At 35.1% G+C, this 21,860-nt stretch overlaps 3 protein-coding genes across 5 annotated transcripts; 1 reads left to right on the top strand and 2 right to left on the bottom strand.

The window, feature by feature from the left end:
* Positions 1 to 4,828: 4,828 nt before the first annotated feature.
* LOC129298083 (uncharacterized) lies at positions 4,829 to 17,836 on the top strand. The gene is made up of 3 exons (XM_054936496.1): positions 4,829 to 5,038; positions 12,397 to 12,607; positions 12,902 to 17,836. The coding sequence occupies exons 1-3, from the start codon at positions 4,874 to 4,876 to the stop codon at positions 17,641 to 17,643; spliced, it is 5,118 nt and encodes a 1,705-aa protein (XP_054792471.1). The 5' UTR covers positions 4,829 to 4,873; the 3' UTR covers positions 17,644 to 17,836.
* A 92-nt stretch (positions 17,837 to 17,928) lies between these two features.
* On the bottom strand, positions 17,929 to 19,251 carry LOC129298084 (uncharacterized). Its single transcript, XM_054936498.1, has 3 exons — positions 18,643 to 19,251; positions 18,413 to 18,555; positions 17,929 to 18,266 (listed from the first exon to the last, which is right to left on the bottom strand). The coding sequence occupies exons 1-3, from the start codon at positions 19,172 to 19,174 to the stop codon at positions 18,111 to 18,113; spliced, it is 831 nt and encodes a 276-aa protein (XP_054792473.1). The 5' UTR covers positions 19,175 to 19,251; the 3' UTR covers positions 17,929 to 18,110.
* A 1,107-nt stretch (positions 19,252 to 20,358) lies between these two features.
* On the bottom strand, positions 20,359 to 21,592 carry LOC129298086 (NAC domain-containing protein 83-like). 3 transcript variants are annotated; one of them, XM_054936503.1, is made up of 4 exons: positions 21,305 to 21,592; positions 20,894 to 21,186; positions 20,733 to 20,804; positions 20,359 to 20,661 (listed from the first exon to the last, which is right to left on the bottom strand). In XM_054936503.1, exons 1-4 carry the CDS (start codon positions 21,483 to 21,485, stop codon positions 20,617 to 20,619), a joined length of 591 nt encoding a protein of 196 aa, XP_054792478.1. In that variant the 5' UTR covers positions 21,486 to 21,592; the 3' UTR covers positions 20,359 to 20,616. The 3 variants fall into 3 exon arrangements, with proteins under 3 accessions (XP_054792478.1, XP_054792479.1, XP_054792477.1); XM_054936504.1 differs by having other exon boundaries at positions 20,741 to 20,804; XM_054936502.1 differs by having other exon boundaries at positions 20,359 to 20,804.
* Between the last annotated feature and the right edge of the window lie 268 nt (positions 21,593 to 21,860).

The following is a 21,860-nucleotide window of genomic DNA, read 5'->3' as shown; positions in this document are numbered from 1 at the left end:
TACATATATATATATATATATATATATACATATAAGAGTTAAGGTGTAATTTTGCTTTTGAACTATTCTTAGAGGAGTAATATTATCCTTAAATTATTTATCACAATAATATTGCCCTTAAATTATTTAAATCGGAACAATGTTGCCTCCACAGTTTAAACGTTTGTTAACTGTACTAATGGGACCTACTTTTCATGGGTTAAGGTGCAATTTTATTTTTAAATTATTCTCGAAAGAGCAATATTGTTCTTGCAGTTTAAAAATCATAAACGTCCATTAACTATAGCCAGTGAGACCTACTTTTTACTATCTCTCTCTATTTAACATTGAATTAGGTCATGATTTCAACTAGACTATGGCATTTCAATTGCTGAATTGATTTTTGGATAACCACTTTATGACGGTCTATGTATAGGCTTTTTTGCCTGCAATATATATGAGAGAGTATATTTATTTATGATAGTCAATTTTGTAGGTTGATTCAGTCAAGATGATAAGAAGCAACATTTTTATCTTGACAGTATTGTTTATATACTTTTTGTTGGATCAAGAGCTCCCCTTGTAGTGTTGTCAATGTGAATTTATACTTCAACTAATGTCATACTCGTCATTAAAGGAAATTAGTACAAAAATTGAGCTTTTTCTCAATGTATAGTTTACGACTCGTTAGAATGTTGATGGAGAATATCATGATATAGATAAATACTTTCACATGAATATTGAATGTTAGAAAGGATGTGAATGGACTAGAATGGCACTTGTGCAAAAAATACTTTTTATTGTTTCTCTCTAGTTATGATTTTTAAACTGCAGGAGCAATATTGCTCAGATTTAATTAGTTTAGGGAGAACATTACTCTTTTGAGAATAGTTTAGAGGCAAACTTACATCTTAACTTATGAAAAGTGAGTCCCACTAGTTACAATTATTGAACATTTAAACGGTGGCGACGATATTACTTCAATTTAATTAATTTAGGAGTAACATTGTTATAATGAGTAGCTTAGAAGTAATATTATTCCTCTAATAATAATAATTTAGAGATAAAATTGTACTTTAACCCCATATATATATATATATATAATAAACTGTATTATTTATAAACCATAGAAAGTATATAATTGTCAAAAAAATTAACAAACCGCGATCAATGGTCAAATTAGGTGTCAATACTCAACATTTTCTTCGTCCCGTTAAGTTCGATGCATGGAAAATAAAAAAAAAAAAAAAGACAAAATGGGTTATAACATCCTCAGACCATCAATGATACATGTTAGTTAAAGCAAAGAAAACTACAGCAGCGTGATTTGAAAAAGTCAGCAAGCTATATTCTGTAAATGATGAATGGCATAATTCGTTTTGGATTCTACATGCACAATGAATGCACTCTGGTTTAGTTTTACTTATAAAAGGTAGAAATATATGCGAGAAAACAAGAAGTACGTACAAGTCAACACGCCATAACTGAAAACACATTACATTTGAATAGAATAATTGAATTGAGTGATCATAGTGTGAGGTTTTGATTTTTCCCTGCACTCCTATCTTAAATTCTACGATCATGTGGGGCTTGTTCAGTGGGACACCTCTTTTCGTGGCCTCGTGAAATACGTCCATGTCATTCCCTGAAACACAACCCTGAAGAAATTGGGTAAATATATAAAACAAGCCGTGTGCACTCAATGCTTTGCATTCAGAGATTTATCAACTGATGAACAGTGCTGCTATGTCCCCAAGATGCATAATCATGAACTCAATCGGTTCCTAATAAGCTGGATTATCAGATGTTTGGCCTAAATGGGTTGGTGTCAAAATTTATAGTTCAACAATCTTTAATATCACTTTGAAGTTGGGAATATAGCAAGTTCTCAATCACACTAATGATCTCATGGTCATAATTGCCTCATCATGCGTATTTGACTTTGATTGATTATCGATCGATTGAATGAGGTGAGCTGTAACGATGTTAAAATGAGAATCATTCAAAGTTGAAGCGAGCCACAAAAATATTAGTGGAAAAGTGAGACTGAAGAAGAAATATATTTAAAAAAATTATTAGAATATTTGTGTATTGGCATTAATCAATTATAAATTTGAACCAATATAATATTATGAACATAAAGTAATTTTTATATTATATTACGTATTATTTTGAAATGAATTGAGTCTGACTGAATAGACTATAGTATGTTAAAATATTCAACTTGGATATACCAGAAAAGACTCCAACCTACAAAATATATATTTAATCAATTATTCCATTTAAAATTAATAGAGACATTATGATTATTGTGTTTTTTAACTGTCTGACCAGCAACAATTTAAGTTGCCCTGCTCTTGCAAGTGCTCACATGCTTGCCTTCATTTTGTTGCAAGTGAGTTGTCTCCTCTCTTCTAGAACTCTTTGCGCCAATATTTAGATCTGGGACTTTTATGAACCTTAGGATGCTTCAAGGTTAACTCATTTCAGCATTATCTTGTTTCAAAAGTATTATGAATTAATGCAAGGTGGTTCCTGTTGCGTTGCATTAATTCAGTGAAAGTCTGGTCGACCAGTGAGGAAAGAGATTAATCAATTAAAGAGATTGAGAATGGGGGATCCAAGTCCAAAAGAACACATTGAGTTTGGAGGGACACAGAAGACCCTTTGATCTCTCTGTCGAGCTCCAAACAAAACATGTTCACTTTCCTACCTTTTGTTCGTGTTGCTGTCTTTTACTCGTGCTTCATTTGAAATCTTATTTGATTCACAGAAATAACACATAGCTGATTTTTGAGTGAAGGAAGACTCCGTTGATCAGTAATCATTCTTTTTTGTCCATCGCCATGGATTTGTACAGGAAAGACGTTAATATTGAATCAATCAGCTTTAGTCTTAGCAGAGACGAAGAATGAAATTGGTTGGAAAAGATAAAAGGGGGCAAAAGTAAAAATTAATGCAAAACTATAACGTCTTAGCCAGCATACGTTTGTCAACGTGTAAGAAAATTTAGAATAATAATTTGCTTGAAAATGAAGGTAGTATTTTATTTTTGAAAAAAAGAACTAGGAGAATAACTAAAATGGAATATGCTGTACGATTGAAAAAACTCCGAAGGATTTGCTGGATTCTTGGAGACGAGCTGTTTCTGTAGGGGAGTAAGGTATATGATACCCAGGCTGACACAGGAACAGTCAATGCCACGTAGAACAAGAAGAAAGAAAGCAGGGGGAAAAAAGTCAAAAACAAAGGGAAAGGAGAGCAAGACCGAAAGTGAAGCAGAAACAGCGATTGTGATGGTGTATCACTCTCAATCTCATACGTATATATATTTATAATAAAAGAATAATCACAAGAGAGAAATCCCAGAAGCACAACCAAATAATAATAGACATCAGTCCTTAAAAGGATGCCCGCATATATGCAAGTAGGAGTAGTGATGTCTGCATGCTTCTTCCTCCCACCTGCAACCTGCAAGCTTTCAACTTCCGTGGGCCTACCTATTATTTCAAGTTGAGTTGCATTGACTTTTTTTTTTTTTTTAAAAGAACGGTTTCTCCCTTGGGCCTTCTGTGTGTGATTTGCTTTCTATATGTTGATGTAGGCCCGAGTCTGAATTGTATAGTACTACCTGTTTAATAAATTTGACTTTGGTTAAAGGAAAAAGGATGCCCGCGGGCCACTTATACGAAAAGATACCCAAATGTGTTGATGGGCTGGTTCATCTTCCACATTAAAATTTTTTATAACCCAAGGGCGTTGAAATTAGAATCTGATGAGATACGACTTGATTTTGTTTCTTTGAAAGAATCCATCCATTGGTCACTCCTTACTTACTACCTCCGTTTTAGTTGTTGGAGAAATTTGTATTTTTTATAAATAAAATTATATATTTCAATAAGTATTTACTATTTACATTAATAATAAATAATTAATGTATTTTTTGTTTTGCAGAGTAGTCTAATTTTTTATTTTCAAACACAATTCTTATAATTAATTTTTTTAATTGTGTAATATAATTTTTTTATAAAAATGGGGAGTATTATTGGGTAGTTGAGGCCATTCATTACTCTCGATTCATTTATTTTAATTATTATTCAAATATAATTTTTTAAATAATACAGTAACAGTAGTAATACACTGATATTAAATTTAAAAAAAGAAAGGAAGAATGGGACTGGATCCGCGTCAAAAGGGAGCGCACAGTACCTGACTTTCCGTACTATGGGATGGTAAAGGTCAAAGGTATTGTCGGACGAGTCGTTACCTTGTCCGCGAAGTTGTCTTTGGGTTCGTGCGGCTCTCTTTTTCTTTTTTGTTCATAACTTTTAAATTTAAATAAAAATGTCATATTAATCAAAACTCTCGCTGATGGAATTGTACTATACCATTGTCAACCGCAGTTTTATTGATATTTTGGGATGCTTTTTTCATATTTGTTTAGTATGATTATATATTTTAAAATCTGAACTCAAAATTAAAAAATAAGCTAATTTAATCCTTTCAATCAGTTTAATTAAATGCCCTCAGTAAAATAAATAAATAGTTCAAACTGTTAAAATTCAACTTATTCAATTTATAACTGCAATAAAAATTTAATAACAATTTTTTGACAAAGTAATTAAATTTATTGATAAAAGAATAAGTAAACATGAATTATTGATTTTATACTATTTAGGGTGGAGATGAAATGAGAAAAAGAAAAAGAAAAAAAGAAAAAAAGAGCAGGGTAGGTGCGATTTCCGGGAATCTTGGCTTTCAAGGAGCCTCAAAAGGAAAAGATGAAGACCCCAGGACGAATGACTCACTTGTCACTCTTTATATATGCGAGAATAGGTGTGTTGCAGAAGTGTAAAAGAGTGGTCGAAGGCTGTAAGGTTTGAGAGAAGTGAGAATGGGGAATCCGAGAGAGAAGGAACACATTGAGGGGATACGGAGGAAGAAGTTCTCGATTGGAGGGCCAGAAAACCCGTTGATCCCAGACCTTCACGAGGCAGTCAAGAATCTCTCCGCCGAGCTCTATGCCAAAGATGTTCACTTTCTGATGGAGCTCATTCAGGTATTTCATCATTCCTCAATCCCTACACCTCCAATACAATATGCTGCTCCGGAGGCCTAGTTCGCCGATTTAGTTTTTGAGATCACCCTAATCTCATATTCTTCCAATTTTTTTATAATATCAAATTTGTGGGTCCAGCAAGGTTTTCACTTCTTATCGCATGGGGAGCACTAATGAGCAAGGTTCAGTAGATTTAAATACTTTTTTTATTTTTTTAATATAAAATTTAATAAATCTATTAATAAATGACATGTACGTTTCATATTAAATCATATTATCTAAATTTAATATTATTTTTTTATATTTTTTATAAATTGATCTTATGTATTTATTTTGAAATATTTTAAATATGATAATATAATAAGTTAAAAGTTTTGAATCTGAATAACATAAAGTAAATTTGTATGATTAATTTATAAAAATATAAAAAAATTAATATTAAATTTGGATTGATATGATTAAATATAAAATGTGTATATTGGTAATTTAAAAATTTATTTAAAATTTTATAAATTTTTTATTACAAAAAATAAAAAACATTTAAATTTAAACAAAGGTTAATATATAATTCGAATTATGAACTAGACGTTTGGGGACGATTTAAACCTTATATTTGTAATTAATATATTTTACACCATAAACAATTAAATTTAAGATATTTTTATCCTTATCGTTAGATTAGTCCAACATTGATTGTTAGATGAGGGGAGAAAAAAAAAATTTGACTAGAATTTGTCTACCTGGCATGCCAAGTGTGCATGTCAATATTTTTTTTAAATAGAAACTGAAACTACCAAAACAAAACTAAAATCAACAACAAAGTCTTTAAGCTACATTACACAACATTTTCTCGTAATCCACCAACTCCCTGCATAAAGTTGGGGGATCATTAAAAGAGCAAAAGTTACGATGAAGGATATGGGCTAGGGGCTTCTAATATGTCCTTCTTTAATGCCTTTTCAATTTTATTTTTTGTTTTTCTTTGAATCATTGAATTCTACTTAAAATAAGAGACATCTAAATATTTTGAAGTCTCAAAATGGTGAAAATTTATATTTTTTATGATTTTTTAAAAATAAAAGGGTATAAGTCTAATATTTTTCTTTAAAAAATTGTAGAAAATACAAATCTTCACAATTTTGAAACTTTTAGATATCCAGATGTCTTTTATTTTAAGTAGAATCAAATGATCCAAAGAAAAATAAAAAATAAAATTAAAAATTTAGGGCATTACAATGAATATTAGAAAAGGGCACATTAAAGACCCCTAGCCCGAAGGACATGAGAGAGTTTAATAAGGTGGTGAGTACATTGGATAGTTTCCCAGCAAGAATATTAAAAAGAGATTTGCCAATTCCTTTTGAAAAAGAGTCTTGCTAATTCAATGATGTTCCTAAAGGATGGTTGGCATTGATTACTCCTACAATAAGTCGAATGGCTTCAGCACAGTCGAAATGCACCTTAATACTTTGCAACCCCATTTGTGAGCAAACATTGAGGCCCTCTATTACTACAATAACTTCTGTTATAGCTATTGAAAAATCACTAGTTTTACAAGTAAAACCTCTAACCCATTCACCTTTATTATCTTTTATAACCCTTCCACAAACAGCTTTACCATTAGTAAGAACAGATTTATCAATATCAAGACGAAAGTACCCTTCTTAAGGGGGTTTCCACTTAGTTCTAATATGGGAACTATGACCATAAAGGGGGGGAATTACTAAGCTTGTAATCAGCACAGGCTTTGCAAAAACTATTAAGAATATTAGATGCAACCTTAGACTCCTCTTTATCAAATATAAATTTGCACCTACTACACCAAATATCCTAGCAAATATATCCAAAAAGAAAATTCCAAGGTATCTTTTGAGTGAAAGCTCATCCCACTTAATGTTTTACATTACAAGGCAGCCAATCCTAACCTTAAAGACTAGAGCTGGAAAAACAGGTTGAGCTTGCAAGCTAGCCTGTTCAACTCGCAAATTTTGATAGGTTGAGTTGAAAAAATTAGTCCATTTTTTAAAATGAGCTATGCTAGCCCAACCTACAAAAATGACTGGTTAAAATGGGCTAGCCCGCGGGTTAGCCTATTTTTTAAAAAATAATTTATTTTTTCAATTATAATATATCTTCTTATAAATCTACAATAATGATTATATTTCTCAAATTTATAATTTATGAGTCACAATCATGTTCTTTACATTTAAAAGATAATGTAAATATTTCTTACAATTTGCAAATAAATTTTTTATTATAGTTTATAAATTAATTATTTATTAGTTTTTATATAAATATTTTGAATATATATTATTTGTTAATCTCATAAGATCTATTGATTGAAATTACAAATATAAATTTGTTGATAAAAATGATTTAGATTTATATTCAAATTTTATTTTAAAAATAAAATGAGAAAAATTATTATCTATATATATGATATGTTGATTATAATTTTTAAATAATTTTAAAAAATAAAATCACATTTTGCGGGCTGGCCCACGAGCTTGCTAGCTTATCAATGTACGGGTTGGGTTTTTTAGCCTTTTTATCTTGGCGGGCTGACCCAACCCAATCCGCTAATGTGCTAACCCGTGCGGGTTAGCTCGCGGGCTGGCCCACAATCCCTTTGCATAGCTCTATTAAAGACTCATGAATTTATTGCATAAATTAGGTTTGACAAGCATTTTCCACTTCGCCAATGCATTTTGGTAATCATGAAGCAATTATAGATTCTCCTGATTGGCATCCTAACAGGCATTAAGCAGAGCTAGTAAGTCCTCTTTTATGCTTAAGTTCCACCGTATGCAAACGTTCTTGAGTAATTACCCATATAAAGGTTCTCAATATTTTCAAATAGGTGCCTCGTTGCTTGAAAAAGAAGAAAAAGAAGAAGCAAACTTCACCGTACAACATCATGATTCTTAGTTTTAGGCAAACGCAAAGGCCAAGGGTCTCCTTTTAGTATTCTTCCCTGAAGATGCCTCCTTTATCACCGACAAACCTAAGCCCCTCTCTTTATCACCTTCTTCTTTGCCTCCCTATTCTTCTTTCTCCCTCAAGAGACACAATTCCATTCACATTTTCTCCATCGCTCAATGCATCATTTTTGCCTATACTCTCCTTCTCTTTACTACTCCCATCCTTTTCACTCTATCCACCATTAAACCAACTGTCCATCGTCAATTTTTGTCGCAAAAATCCCCTTTAATTCACAATCCTACTATAGAAACCTTTAAAGAATGGATATGCTAAAATGGGCGCTGTGTTTGTGTCAGATACATATCTGACACGGACACTTGTCCTACATGCGGATGTAATGTGTCCTCTTTTCTCTTTGTGAAACTACCAGGCATGGGTAGCTACCAGCAGACACGGGCAAGACATGAAACACATTGTTTTGGGCATTTTTTTTCCTCAGAATAGATGCCCTACTTCACGAGATGTCGACCAATCCCTTTCATTCCTACATCCCTCGCCTAACTCATGTCACTCTGTCTTTGACCTAGTGATCGTCCATTGTCGCCGACTGCTGTCCTTCCCTCCTTCGCTGTCGAGCTCAAGCAGTGTCTCCTCCATTGCTCTGTCTCTTTAAGCCATCGTTGCTCTGTCACTCTCTATGTCTGCTTTAGTCACTATTTTAGTGTCTTCCTTAGCCATTGTATTGCTCTCTATCTCTCCTCCTCAATCATGACTTAGCAAGGCAATATTCTTGAGCTTGGTTGCTATTCTTTGTTATTATGTGGACAGAGCTGATTGGAGAGCAAATAAAAAAAAGTTTGGTTTCCTCTTTCATCCATTGACTTTAATTCTATCCTCTTTCATGATCCTATTTTAAAAAATGTTTGGTTTTCTTATGTTTAACGCATTTTGTAGTTTTTGTTCCAATTTCCCTCTCTTCTATTTCTTGTCTGCTAGTACATTAGTTGATGGATACTGGATAGTTTTTGTAGCTACAATTATGGCAAAGCTTGAATTTAGATAATTTTTATTATTTTTTTAATTTTTTATTAGCTCTCTTCAGATTAAAATATACAAAAAATTATCTATAAATTTTTAATATTTATTAATTCAAGTTGATCATTATTTATTGTCACTTGATAGTACTTAATTATTTAATTATTTATATATTTGTATCTAAATATTTAATTATTTATATAATCATACTTATATCTTAAAATTTTTAAAAATTACCGTATCCATATATCATATCATATTATATTCAATACTCGTACCTATACCGGTGCTTCATAGATAGAAACCAAAACTAAGGAATGGTTCTCCAAATTGGGGAGGGCCTAATTCGGTAAACATCAAAAAAATGTTCCCACGAATTCCGCCACCAATTGTGAATAATCAAACCTGACAACCTCAGATATTTAGACTAGTGTTTTGTGGACATAAAAAGTTTGAGACTTTAGAGAGAGAAAGGAGGAGAGACCTTATGCAAGAAAGGGACGAAGGCGGAATGTAGGAATCTTCATTCTTGCGTTGTTTTTCTTCGACATTCAGAACAGCACATTGGGTTCCGTTATTAGTTGCAGACCTCATCAGCCATCACCGACTATCACAGACGATGGCAAAGCGAGAGAGAGAGGGGGTTTTGGAGGGGTGGGTGTGAGTATGAGAGGCGCTTGGTTTCAGAGTGCTGATCATTTTATGAGCAATTTGGATCGCTCAGATTAAAGGGTCCAAATTTTAAAATTTTATTTTTATATTTATTATAATAAATTATAAAATTTTAATAAATCTATCTTGTTATGAATCTAGATAATACAGATTTAATATGAATGATTTAATTTAATGTTAAAATATTTTTATAATTTTTATAAATTAACTATCTAGATATATTCAGGACCATCTAGATTTAATAATACTTTTTTAAAAATTTTTATAAATTTTTATTTTAGTAAATATGATGTTAAAAAATAAAAAATAAAGATAATCTTTAAACTGACAATTTAAAAAAAAACTAAGATAAAGTTGCAACTTGAAAGTTTCAAATCCAAACCATTCAGAGTATATTTAGATAGTCAATTTATAAAAATTTAAAAAAATTAATATTAAATTAAATTATTCAAATTAAATCTGTATTGTCTAGATTAATGATAAGTTAGATTTATTAAATTTTTATAATAAATATAAAATAAAAATAAAATCTTAAAATCAATGTTTTAAAACCCGGACCGGACAGCGAACCGAAAATATCAATGGGTCACGGGTCTCATGGTTCAACCGGTCAGACCGGCGGTTGGACCGGTGACCTAATAATTAAATAAAAAATTATTTATATATATATATATATATATATATATAAGAAACAAGTTAACAAATACAACACTAGATTCTTGAATGCATCAGAATTTAGGCATAATCATTTAAAAAAATAAAACTTCTATTTGCAATAAACAACTCTTAGACAATACAAAATAGATTCATCTTTATCCATTCAACAATCTGCAATAAACAGCTCAGATAATAAAAAGCAAGCTCATCTATTAGCATTCATTCTACTCCATTTAGAACCATAGAGATTACATTAAATTGGGTAGAGATATAAATGAGGGAGAAAGAAAATCTCACCGGGACTGAGAGAGAGAGAGAGCAATCAACAAAGAAGATGAAGAATCATGAAAGGGGTCGAGCTCGACGCCATCTGACTGTTTTCAACAACTGGATGCCTATACTAGAATAAATCAAGAACACGAAGTCACAAACCAAAATGAAGAAAGTGAAGTGAAGATGAAGAACAAAGAAGCATTTGAAGTTTGAGAGAGTTTGAGATGGCTAAAGTTAAATGGTGAAGACAACAAAGGGTGAACATAGAACCCAAATGGTTGAGAAGGCGAGTCCAAGATGGCTGAACGGTGAAGACAGAGCCTAGAAGGCTGAGTGGCTTGAGGGAGATGACACATAGAACAAAACCCAGATGGCTGAGATTTGAGAAGGTGACGAGAATGAGTGCGTGCATTGTGCTAGACGGAGAGAAGTGAGACTAAAAAGAAGAAGAATGGGTCCTTATAGGTGTTGATCTGCTAGACAGAGTGAGGAGAAGGGTTTTTTATTTTTAAAAATATCAATTTTGTCATTTTTTTGCGACCCGCTGTTGACCTGTAAAACCCGCTCCGGGTTCCGGGTTTTTCCCGGGTCTTTAAAAACCGTCCGGTTTTAGGCGGGCAACCCGGGCCAACTGCTAATCCGGGTTAATTGGTTGAACCAGCCTGTTTTCTTCAGCGGGCGACGGTCCGACCGGTCCGACCGTCCGGGTCGGTCCGGGTCTTAAAACTTTGCTTAAAATTTGGACCTTTCAAGTTAAAATTCTGAATAGCCTAGATTGCTCGTTTTATGATCACACGATGTGCACGAAAATTGGACTTGTGTGGGAGAAAGGAGGGAGGAAGATGGTGTGAAAGCAGGAAGAAGGTTTGCAGGGACATGAGAGAGGGAAGCAACAAAATTCAACCATGTCAGCGAGGGGCAAAAATCCTTGCCACCTGTTTGCACATCTGATCCCCCAAGATGGACGTTTATTATAAGTTAATAGTGGGGTTGGGAATACTTTAAATTTAATTATTTAAAATTTAAAATATATTAATTTTAAGTGTAGGGTTTAAATAGCCTACGGACTATAATTCAATGTCTCAATTGTATATTAATCCTTTAAACAATCCAAATTATTTTAGAGGTGATTTGATGACCACCAAATGTGCTAGCATAGAAGAAATGACTAGGGCAATAGTTAGATCATGATCACTTTATAATATATGATATGAAGATTAAAATAAAAAGAAAAAAATTAAGTTGCTTGTAACTTTAATAAAAAATAAAAATTTTTTATTGCCAAAAAATATTTTTATAAATTATAATTGTAATTAGATATGGAAAAATAAAACGAAGAACTCTATATTTACCCACTCAAGCGCCAATGAAATTTAATAAAATGATTCATAATTCAAAGACGAGGCTTTTTTTAAAAAATAAAGTTTGTTGATTGTTAATTTATTATAAAGTTAATTTTGTTTCTTTTGATTCAAATTCTACTATCAAATGGATGTGTTCTAGCCATTAACTAACATGATATACTTTACTGCCTCTCTCACCATAACAAGTTTACCATAACACAATTTCCTTGTTAAGCCTTTTGAAATAACTTGTATATAGAATCTCATCATGCTTCATGCTATTTATTCTTCATATAATCTTCATATGGTGCTTGGCAAAAATATCAACACTGGAAAAGGGCCGAGCATGAATAATATTACATTTCTGATTCATAGAAATGATGAGATCAAATTTCATAGAATAATATTATATAGTGATTGATTCTCTAACATCACTTGCTTGCATTACCATCACAGAACGCAGAAGATAACCATTACAATGAGGGGGTAAATCCAACGCTTGAATTCATCATAACATCAAAGGACATAACAGCCACACGAGCTCCAGCCACATTACTCATTTTGAACAATGAGAAGGGTTTTTCTCCGAAAAACATCGAATCCATTTGTAGTGTCGGACGCTCCACCAAGAAGGGCAACAGAAGAAGTGGTTATATAGGGGAGAAAGGTACTTTAATTTATTACTCTTGATATTTTCTTAGTAGACCGTGTCTTTTCTTCACGAACTGAGTTTAAGTGCTTTCAATCATTAAAGATGAGGTAAATAATTTAGTAGTATCATGAAGCCTGAATAAATGGCAGTTCATATAATTAACTCATCCACTCATTGTGAGGTTACCAGAGGGCGAGGGAATGTATTTTCATAGATAATTTTAACTTGTGTGCAACTATCTAAGCATGTTACTATTTTACAAGCAGCATATGAAGTAACGCTGATAAAAGGTCTTTGGTTAAATTGCAGGGATTGGTTTCAAGAGTGTGTTCTTGATTACTACTACACCTTACATTTTCAGCAACGGATATCAGATACGTTTCAATGAGGAGCCTTGTCAGCATTGCGGTCTTGGATATATAGTTCCAGAATGGGTTGAGGAGAACCCAACACTTGAAGAGATAGAGCAGATATGTGGTGTGGATGATTCTCGTCCAACCACAATCATTATATTTCCTTTGAAGCCAGACAAAGTTGGACCGGTGAAACAACAGCTCTCCAACATTCATCCAGAGGTTCTTCTATTTCTTTCAAAAATCAAACGGCTTTCAGTGAGGGAAGATAACGAGGATCCCAGGCTTAATACTGTAACTGCCATAGCCATTTCAAGTGAGATTAATTTCATGACAAGGAAAAACATGAATGCCAAGTCCTATACTCTTTGTTTATCTTCTGAGGAAAATGGGGATTCTGAAAAAGAATGTATGTACCACATGTGGAGGCAAAGATTTCCTGTAAGGCCAGAAAATCGAGTGGAAAGGAGAATGGATGTGGAGGAGTGGGTTGTCACATTAGCCTTTCCAAATCAGGAGAGGCTTCACAGGGGAAGGAGTTCACCTGGGATCTACGCATTTCTTCCTACAGAGATGGTCACAAATTTCCCTTTCATAATTCAAGCAGATTTTGTGTTGGCTTCATCAAGAGAGACAATTCTCTTGGATGATAAGTGGAACCAAGGTATACTCAACTGTATTCCTTCGGCTTTTATGGATGCATTCAAATCACTTGTTATCTCACCAGATCCTCCAATATCCAGTTTGATCCGGTTCTTTCAATTCCTACCACTTAATATATCTTCCTATCAGGAGTTAAATGACATAAGGGATGAAATCAAAGCAAAGGTGGTTGAAGAAAGCATTGTTCCTAGTGAGACATACTCGAAACAGAAGCACTTTTATAAGCCTCGTGAAGTTGGCAGACTATTGCCTGCTTTTTGGGATGTTTTAACAAAGGCCAAAGAGCAAGGAGTACACTTGGGTAACCTATCATCCCATGGAAGTTATATCCTACATTCTTCATTCGATCAGGTTCAGTTTGATCACATACTAGACTTCTTGGGTGTACAACTAGTCAGTCATGAATGGTATGCAAAGTGTATTCAGAGTTCTAATCTCGTGTTGGGAGTATCAGAAGATGCCTACTTGCAGCTTTTATTGTTTATTGCCGAGAATTGGGGGTCCAGAATCTGGTCCTCCAATATGAAGTTTACTCCTCTAATCAAATGTGTTCGTTCGGATGGAAATCTGTCCTGTTTCGATCTTGATAAATGTGAGAGGAGCCAAGGTTCTGTGAAGATTCTTTTAGCTGATCCGAACCAATCCTGCCCTATCTCGTGGCTGATTTCATGGAACAGGGAATTCTCTTGTGCAGGCAATCATTATTTTATGCCAGAAACCACACAGGAGGCAATACAGAAATTTCCCCGGAAACAGACCTTGTTGGGATGGCTGGGAAAAGAAATTAATTTTTCTACTGTAGGTGCATATGATTATGCAAATCTCATATGCCATTCTATTGGCAATAAATGCAATCATGCTCTTGCTTATTCACATTTCTTATATCACTCATTCTTAAGGCAATATTTGTCAAGGTGGCAGGTTGATGATCTATGCAAATCTATGCCACTAGTAGACAATTATGGTCGCGTGTCCACGTGCAGAGAAGGGGTTCTCGTGCCGGCTAAGGAGAGCAAATGGGCAGATTTGATCGTTTCTAATCCATGGAGGGATGAAGGCTATGTTGAGTTGAAAGAAGACTATTTGTACTCATACAGATTTGCAGGCCAATATACCTACCAGGGGAGACTTATAGACTTCCTTAAAACTCATGTTGGAGCTTGTGATATACCTCACATATCTCCTCCGAATGCTAGTTTTTCTGCTGTGAATAATCCTTTGACGAAGGAAAATGCTTTCTTGGTTTTGGATTGGATCCAAAATTTGAAGTACAGAGGGATTCTACCAGAGAGGTTCCTGAAATCCGTAAGGGAAGGTAGTTGGCTGAAAGTTACAATCAATGGGTATAGGCCACCTTCCAAGTCATTCTTAGTCGACTCAACATTGAGAAACCTGCTGCAAAATAGATCTGTTCTTGTTGACATTCCAGTGGTTGATCAGATATTTTATGGGAAAAAACTAGATGAGTACGAGGACGAGTTGAAAACAATTGGAGTGATGTTCAGTTATAAGGAGGCATGTGCATTTATTGGGAAAGAACTCATGTCTCGGGCAGCTTCTTTCACTTTGAGTAGAGTGCAAGTTTTGTCTATGCTTCAGTTCATCAGATATCTAAGGCAAAATCATTTCCCCTCGGGTGAGTTTGTGAGCAGCATAAAAAATGGAAGGTGGCTCAAGACATGTTACGATTACAGGTCTCCTGATAGAGCTATCTTGTATGATTCTGAGTGGGAAATTGCATCTCAAATCAGCAATCTCCCATTCATTGACGACTCTTACTATGGTAATGAAATATATAATTTCAAGGAGGAACTTCAATTGCTGGGTGTGATGGTTGGCTTTTGTGGAAGATACCAACTTGTTATTGACCACTTAAAATCATCCTATAATTTGATCAATTTCACGGCCGAGGCTATTATATTGATACTAGAATGCATGCATTTCTCAAATGTCTCTGGCAAGCTTGTCAGTGCGCTTCAAGGATCAAATTGCTTGATGACGAGTAAAGGGTTCAAAGCTCCGCGTGGTTGTTACTTATCTGATCCTGTATGGGGTTGTATTCTTGAGGTATTCAATATTTCCCCTGTGATTGATCATAATTTCTATGGGAACAAGATTATGACTTACAAGGATGAGCTGAAGAGAACGGGAGTGGTGGTTGATTTTGAGGATGCAATCGAAGCATTTGGTGCAGTTTTCAAGCTAAAGGCATCTCAAGCTTCCCTTACCAAGCAGCATGTGGAGTCATTTCTCTTCTGCTACAGACACCTGAAGGAAGCTCAATATGCATTTCCTTCAAGTTTTTTGGCAATTTTAAGAACTGTCGAGTGGTTGCGGACTCGCCTTGGTGCTCATAAGCCTCCCAAAGATTGCATTTTGTTTGGTCCAGCATGGGAATCTCTCTCTGCAATTACTCGTCTCCCTTTCATTGATGATAGCGATAATTTTTATGGCAAGGGCATCTCTGAGTATAAGGAAGAATTGAAAAGCATGGGAGTTGCTATTGAAGTGAAAGATGGACTGAAGCTAATCTCTGCTGGTCTAAGGTTTCCTTCTGATCCTTCCTCCATAACTCCTGAAAATGTGTTTTCTTTGCTGGAATGTATTCGCTTAATGCAAGAGCGTCCTCAATCCTTTGATGACTTTGGAGAACAGTTGTCAAGAAAATGGTTGAAGACCCAAGTTGGCTATGAAACTCCAAAAAGATGTTTGTTGTTTGATTCTCAGTGGAAATTGGAGCCAATGGATGGACCCTTCATTGATGAGACTTTTTACGGATCAAAAATTACATCTTACAAAAAGGAACTCATTGCAATAGGGGTTATTTCTAGTTGTCACGAAGGGCTCTCAGTAATGGCTGGTTACCTTAGCTACCATTCCAATTTTTCCACCATAGTGCGCATTTACAAGTATTTGAGTAAATATGATTGGATGCCAGAGGAAGAAACTGATAAACGGAAGATGATTTGGATTCCAGATGGAGATCAGAATGGAGAATTTGTCAATCCTGAAGACTGTGTCATCCATGACAAGGATAATCTTTTTAGTTCAAAGTTTTATGTTTTGGAGAGATACTATGAAAAGGATTTGCTTCCTTTTTTCTCCTCAGCTTTGCGCGTGAGAAGCAATCCTCAGGTTGATGACTACATAGAGCTTTGGAAGGAATGGGAGAATTCAGTTGAACAATTTTCACATTATAAATGCTGTAAGTTCTGGAGTTTTATCTTGAAGCACAACACTAAGAAGACAAAGGAAAAGCTTTTTGAGAACTTGAAGAAACTTCCTGTTACATCAGACTCTAGTGGAATACTTTTGTCTAACAAGTCTCATGTTTTTGTTGCTGATAACCTTTATATGAAGAATCTTTTTGAGGATGAGAGAGTATTTGTTTGGTATCCTCAGCCAAGCTTGCCATCGTTGGACAGGTTTGTATTATTGGACATCTACAAGGAAATTGGTGTTTGCCCTATATCTAAATCTGTGCAAAAAGAAGAATCATTCCGACTAGATGGTGTGGAACTCAATGAGGTAGAGCCAAGGATTGTTTTCATTGGAAAGAGTTTGGTCAAGCTTATTCTTGGTTTTCTTGCTTGTTCTAGTCTCAAAATGGAAGAAGAGAAGAGGCATGAAGCTGTTCGAGGTCTTCTTGACCTTAAAGTATATGAGATGACTGGGCCAATCACGGTAAACTATAGTTTGTCACTATCATCAGGGAGGACCATTACTAGGGAGGCGAACAAGATGATGCGTTGGGAAAATTCAGAACTTATCATCCAGAAGCTGGACTTGAAATCTGGAAATGCAAGCATGATCAAATATGCCACTTATTTCTCGGAAATGATCTCTGCAGGCATACTGTGTGAGCATGTTGATCATGTAGGGGCACTCTCTGAGCTGATCAAGTTGGGATTTCTGCTCAAGTTCGATGAGGAAGCAGTTAACTTCTTGATGGAGTCCAAGGATTTGCAAATTTTTTTGGAAGATGAGGAATTCCTCAATGCTGCCTTTCCGTCCAAGCAAGCTTGCTGGGAATAGTTTCTGCCATGTTTGTTCCTTCTTGAGTCTGTAGCAAAGATCACTGTTATTTGAGTTTGATAATTTAAGATTTCTCATGTTTGTCCTTGTATGCGTTTACATGTTCAGATATAATATTAAGTGTTGCAATGTAAGACTTGGATGAGTTACTTTTAAATCAATTCGATGATTGTAAATGTGTTCGAACTTCAAAGTGAATTGTTATAGCTGCAGGTTGAGTCTTTGAAGCGAACAAGAGGAATTGACTTATGTGATTGAACAATATTGTGTAGAGTAAATCGATTTAACATTTGAAAACGTAATATGCATTACATGAGGAGTAAAGACAAGCTACTTATGTTGTATGTATTATTGATACTGGCATGCTCCCTAATAATCCTCCTGATGAGGGGAACTCGGGAACAAAATGAAATATTGAGTATAGGTTGGCTGTCTTCATTCTTTCTAACATCTATACAATGTCACTGTCATTTCATTGCTTTCGCAGCAACAAGACGATTTCTGTCAGCCCCAGTGCATGAGCAACTCGCGTATAATGATTTAACAACGAGTATATTCTTCACATCCCGGAATTTCTTCTTTCTGTTTGTTCTTCTCTTGGTAGTTGATTGTGTTTCAGCGCACTGAACCAAGAAATCAGAAGAGAAATGTGAGGGAAAATATCTTGAAGCATATTGTTATGCATGCAATCATTGTTCCATTTGGGGAGATAGATAGATAGATAGATAGATAGATAAAATTAAAAGGGAAATAAGTTGAAACTGCCCACCTCGTTGAAGATTTTTGAGTTCTGTGATGATGCAGCACTACGTATACTGTCAACACTCGGTGTCTTGACGTGCCCAGAAGCAGGGCTTTGCACGCTCTCAACACTGCTTGATTTCTGGTGAGTGGCCATTTCTTGGCTCTTATCTGCATTTATTTAACACGAGATTTTGTTTGGATCTGCAGAAAAGCGTGTTATGGTAAATTTTATTTGAATTTGCAGAAAACACTCACTCTCGGCCTTGTCATTCTGGGGAGGAAGGCAATAAATTCTAAAGCTCGGGGAACCCGGACAAACGAGTCTGCCAAAATCAAAATCATCAACATCATTGTTTTTCTCATCTGCCAGCTCATGTTCATTCTCTGCTTGTGCTTCTCGAGTATCTTTGTCGTGTTCGGCATCTATCTCTTTTTCATGGGGTGTTTGTTTTGTGGTGTTGTTGCCATTGTGATCGTCTGATTCTGTGGAAGTTTCATATTCTGTGTCTGAGTCAGGTAACGGGACCACTTTGTTGGTGGGTTCAACCTTCGTCGGAGAAGTTATCGGCGGCTTGTACACTGCTTCAGCTTCATCGGAAGAGTTAGAGTTAATATCTTCATCCTCCTTCAGCAGCTTCTTCTTGGAGAGGGTGCTTTCTCTTTGCATGGCGGCTGCCGGTCTCTGTTTGTGTTTCGTAATTTCCTCATAACGACGGAAAAAGAGGGGGCGAGTTTTTTCAGGCATGGCCTCTTCAACAGAATTCATCCTCGAACTGCCACACCCCATTGTAGGAAAAAGAAGAAGAACAAGATGATGATGATGATGAAGAGGTTGGGCGCAGATGTATTATTCTGCTGCAACTCTCAAGGGACTTGAAGATTTGTTGATGAGAATGGGAGCAACATAATGGAGAAATATATAGAGGCGGTGTTGGGCGGGTACAGACTGTGTTTACAGGTAATGGTGGATAATCATAGACAAGGGATTATGATTTCATCTGGATTAATATTAGATTAATTAATTAAGTATACTCAATTTGCCATTTTCGAGAACATAAAGAATTTTTTTTTTTTTTTTTTGGCGCTGGTAACGAATTTCTTCGTTATTGATGGAAGGCGTCAATTTGGTTGGGATATAATGTGGAAATGTGAAATGGCTTTGCCTTGTCCGTATGACCGTACGTAACATCCTACAACGTTTTCGGCGCCAATGAAATGGTAATTAAAGATTGAAGCAACGAATTCTGTTACTTTTTGGTCCACGTCATTTGAAATAGAATCACATAATTACTCTTTTGTTTTTTGGGCCAAGCGCAGGATTGACACGTCACTAAGATTCACAGACCACAACTTCCATGTAGGCCCATAAGATTAAAGAGGCCTCGATGGCCCATCAAAATTTTTTCATTTGGGCCTGCAAGTGGAAAATATGAATCATTGACACTAGTTACGATCCAAATTAGGAATACGTGTAAATTTTGATATGTTATTTTTAGTTAAATTTTATCAGGCTGGTTTCAGAAAATTTCTTCATTAATTCTGCTGACTCTTAAAAACAAAAAACGGCAAGAAGAAGAAGAGAATATCTTAAAAGCCTGCCTATAGAGATCGAATTTCAATTTCGATTAACTTAAACTATTAAACAAATGTCGAAAATCAAAACACAGCCTAGAAAAATTCACGGGATAGCTATACCTATGCGCGCGCGCGCGCGCGCGCGTCTTTATCGCGCAAGCATTAATTTGCTGATAATCTAATATACTGTGTTAAAAACGTAAAAATTTCAATACACTTTAGGTTCCATCTACTACCACCTAATTTAGTTTCATTTTCATGACTTTTTTTCTTTTTTCCCTTTACTGTTTTTCTTTTTCGCCAGAAAAGAGCCAATTTTATTAATTTCTCTTTACTGTTTTGAAAATCGGAAAAATCAAGTCAATGGGGCAACATAAATTGAGTCCACAGGGAAATTATAATGAGGAGGATTTTACAGAAATAGTTTCGTATCAAACAAACGAGAAGAGGAAGATCATGTTATTATAAATGAACCTCATCAGATCCAAATGGCTCCTCATTGTGTCGATAAGGAAGAAATTAGAGTGGGCGGAAAAATTTAAGTTCAGGCATTTGATCCTTACACCGACACATGTATAAATTCAATTGAAGGGGTTCAATCTTATAATTAATGTTCAAAAGTCAAGATTATAGTTACTACAGGCACTTGTTTCTTCATGATCTGCTACGCGTGAAACCACCTCTGTGATGTCGCTTGAACTGGAACAAGACGATGACGGGTCAGAATAATGGAGTTCCCTCGTAAAATAAAACAATCTTCTTTCCCCCACCTCACTACCTTCGCTTCTCGTCTTCATGCTTATCCGACACAGAACCCAATCTCCCACCTCGCTCCCATGATTCTGCAAATACTTGCTCTTTAGTTCTTTGCCAACATATTGCTGACATTGCATTATAGTTGATTAACCCTAAAGGATCAGAATTTACATACCAAGTGTGTTGAGTTGTGACCACTGGTTTCTGCAATGACAAGCCGATATTCGTGCATCACCCAGTTAGTTCTGAAGCCGTTTGGAGTCTTCCCTTCGTAAAAAACTAAGGTTTTTCTTACCCCAGAAAAACTGCAATTATTATTTTTATTATTATTGGTTGGGGATGATATTTTCTTCTCTGAACCGGTTGCCTTCCAATGCCCAGGCTTGGTGTTTCGGTTCATGCGATTACCATTTCTGTATTTCGCTTCTTTGTAACTGAAGAAGTACCTCTCTTGCTCTTCACAGTTACCTACATTTATACATGAACCAAATTATTAATGCAGATGCAGTAGAAGCATAAATACATACATACATTATGTATGATTATATTCCTCTTGAATAAGTAAAGGTCTTTATGGTTGAGTCACCTGGCAAATCCCAAGGATCGTAGTTGCAGACATTGATTTCAGGAATGATTGATGTAGGCAGTGGACATGAAAGAACCTTGCATTTCAAGTACTGAAACACGAGCTCTTCATCTGTTGGCTGGAACCTAAATCCAGGAGGCAATCTGCAAACTCCATTCTTCACAAAGTTCATCCTTTCCATTCTCTTCGACTATTCAATTTACCTCTCACAGTTCTCTTCAGACTTAAATTCCTCGGGCTCTTGTTCGCCCCAAAAACAAAAGGCAAAAAAATTAAAAAAAAACTGGAGAATGACTGACTCACAATGAGGTTGAAGCTAATGGTTGAAGGAGACCAGACCAATATATATACATATAAAGTGGGGGCAGGGCTGTACTTAACAGACTAATGTTTGAAATTATTTTAAACAAGGATGTAATCAATAGTCTAACATCTTTTACCTTGCCTATTGTTTGTTATGTCTCAGCTTTTTATGTCATCATAAAGTGATCATTCAAAACGTGAAGCTTATTTATTTATTTTATTTGAAATATCTCCTGAGATTCTATTGGCCCCT

This window comes from Prosopis cineraria, unplaced genomic scaffold, assembly GCF_029017545.1.
Source record: "Prosopis cineraria cultivar Desert tree isolate PC_DT_omini unplaced genomic scaffold, ASM2901754v1 PC704, whole genome shotgun sequence".
In the NCBI taxonomy this organism is placed as follows: Eukaryota; Viridiplantae; Streptophyta; class Magnoliopsida; order Fabales; family Fabaceae; genus Prosopis; species Prosopis cineraria.
Note: the sequence above shows the minus strand (reverse complement) of the source record. Positions and strands in the feature narration are given on the sequence as shown.

What these genes read in the sequence shown, in the direction of transcription:
- LOC129298083 (XM_054936496.1), top strand. Translation starts at nt 4,874, where the DNA reads ATGGGGAATCCGAGAGAGAAGGAACACATTGAGGGGATACGGAGGAAG. An exon ending in TTCTGATGGAGCTCATTCAG is followed by an intron (nt 5,039 to 12,396) that starts GTATTTCATCAT and finishes TTACCATCACAG; the next exon opens with AACGCAGAAGATAACCATTA. An exon ending in TGGTTATATAGGGGAGAAAG is followed by an intron (nt 12,608 to 12,901) that starts GTACTTTAATTT and finishes GTTAAATTGCAG; the next exon opens with GGATTGGTTTCAAGAGTGTG.
- LOC129298084 (XM_054936498.1), bottom strand. Translation starts at nt 19,174, where the DNA reads ATGGGGTGTGGCAGTTCGAGGATGAATTCTGTTGAAGAGGCCATGCCT. An exon ending in CCAGAATGACAAGGCCGAGA is followed by an intron (nt 18,556 to 18,642) that starts GTGAGTGTTTTC and finishes AAATAAATGCAG; the next exon opens with ATAAGAGCCAAGAAATGGCC. An exon ending in ACTCAAAAATCTTCAACGAG is followed by an intron (nt 18,267 to 18,412) that starts GTGGGCAGTTTC and finishes TTCTTGGTTCAG; the next exon opens with TGCGCTGAAACACAATCAAC.
- LOC129298086 (XM_054936502.1), bottom strand. Translation starts at nt 21,485, where the DNA reads ATGGAAAGGATGAACTTTGTGAAGAATGGAGTTTGCAGATTGCCTCCT. An exon ending in CGATCCTTGGGATTTGCCAG is followed by an intron (nt 21,187 to 21,304) that starts GTGACTCAACCA and finishes GTATAAATGTAG; the next exon opens with GTAACTGTGAAGAGCAAGAG. An exon ending in GTCACAACTCAACACACTTG is followed by an intron (nt 20,805 to 20,893) that starts GTATGTAAATTC and finishes AAGTATTTGCAG; the next exon opens with AATCATGGGAGCGAGGTGGG.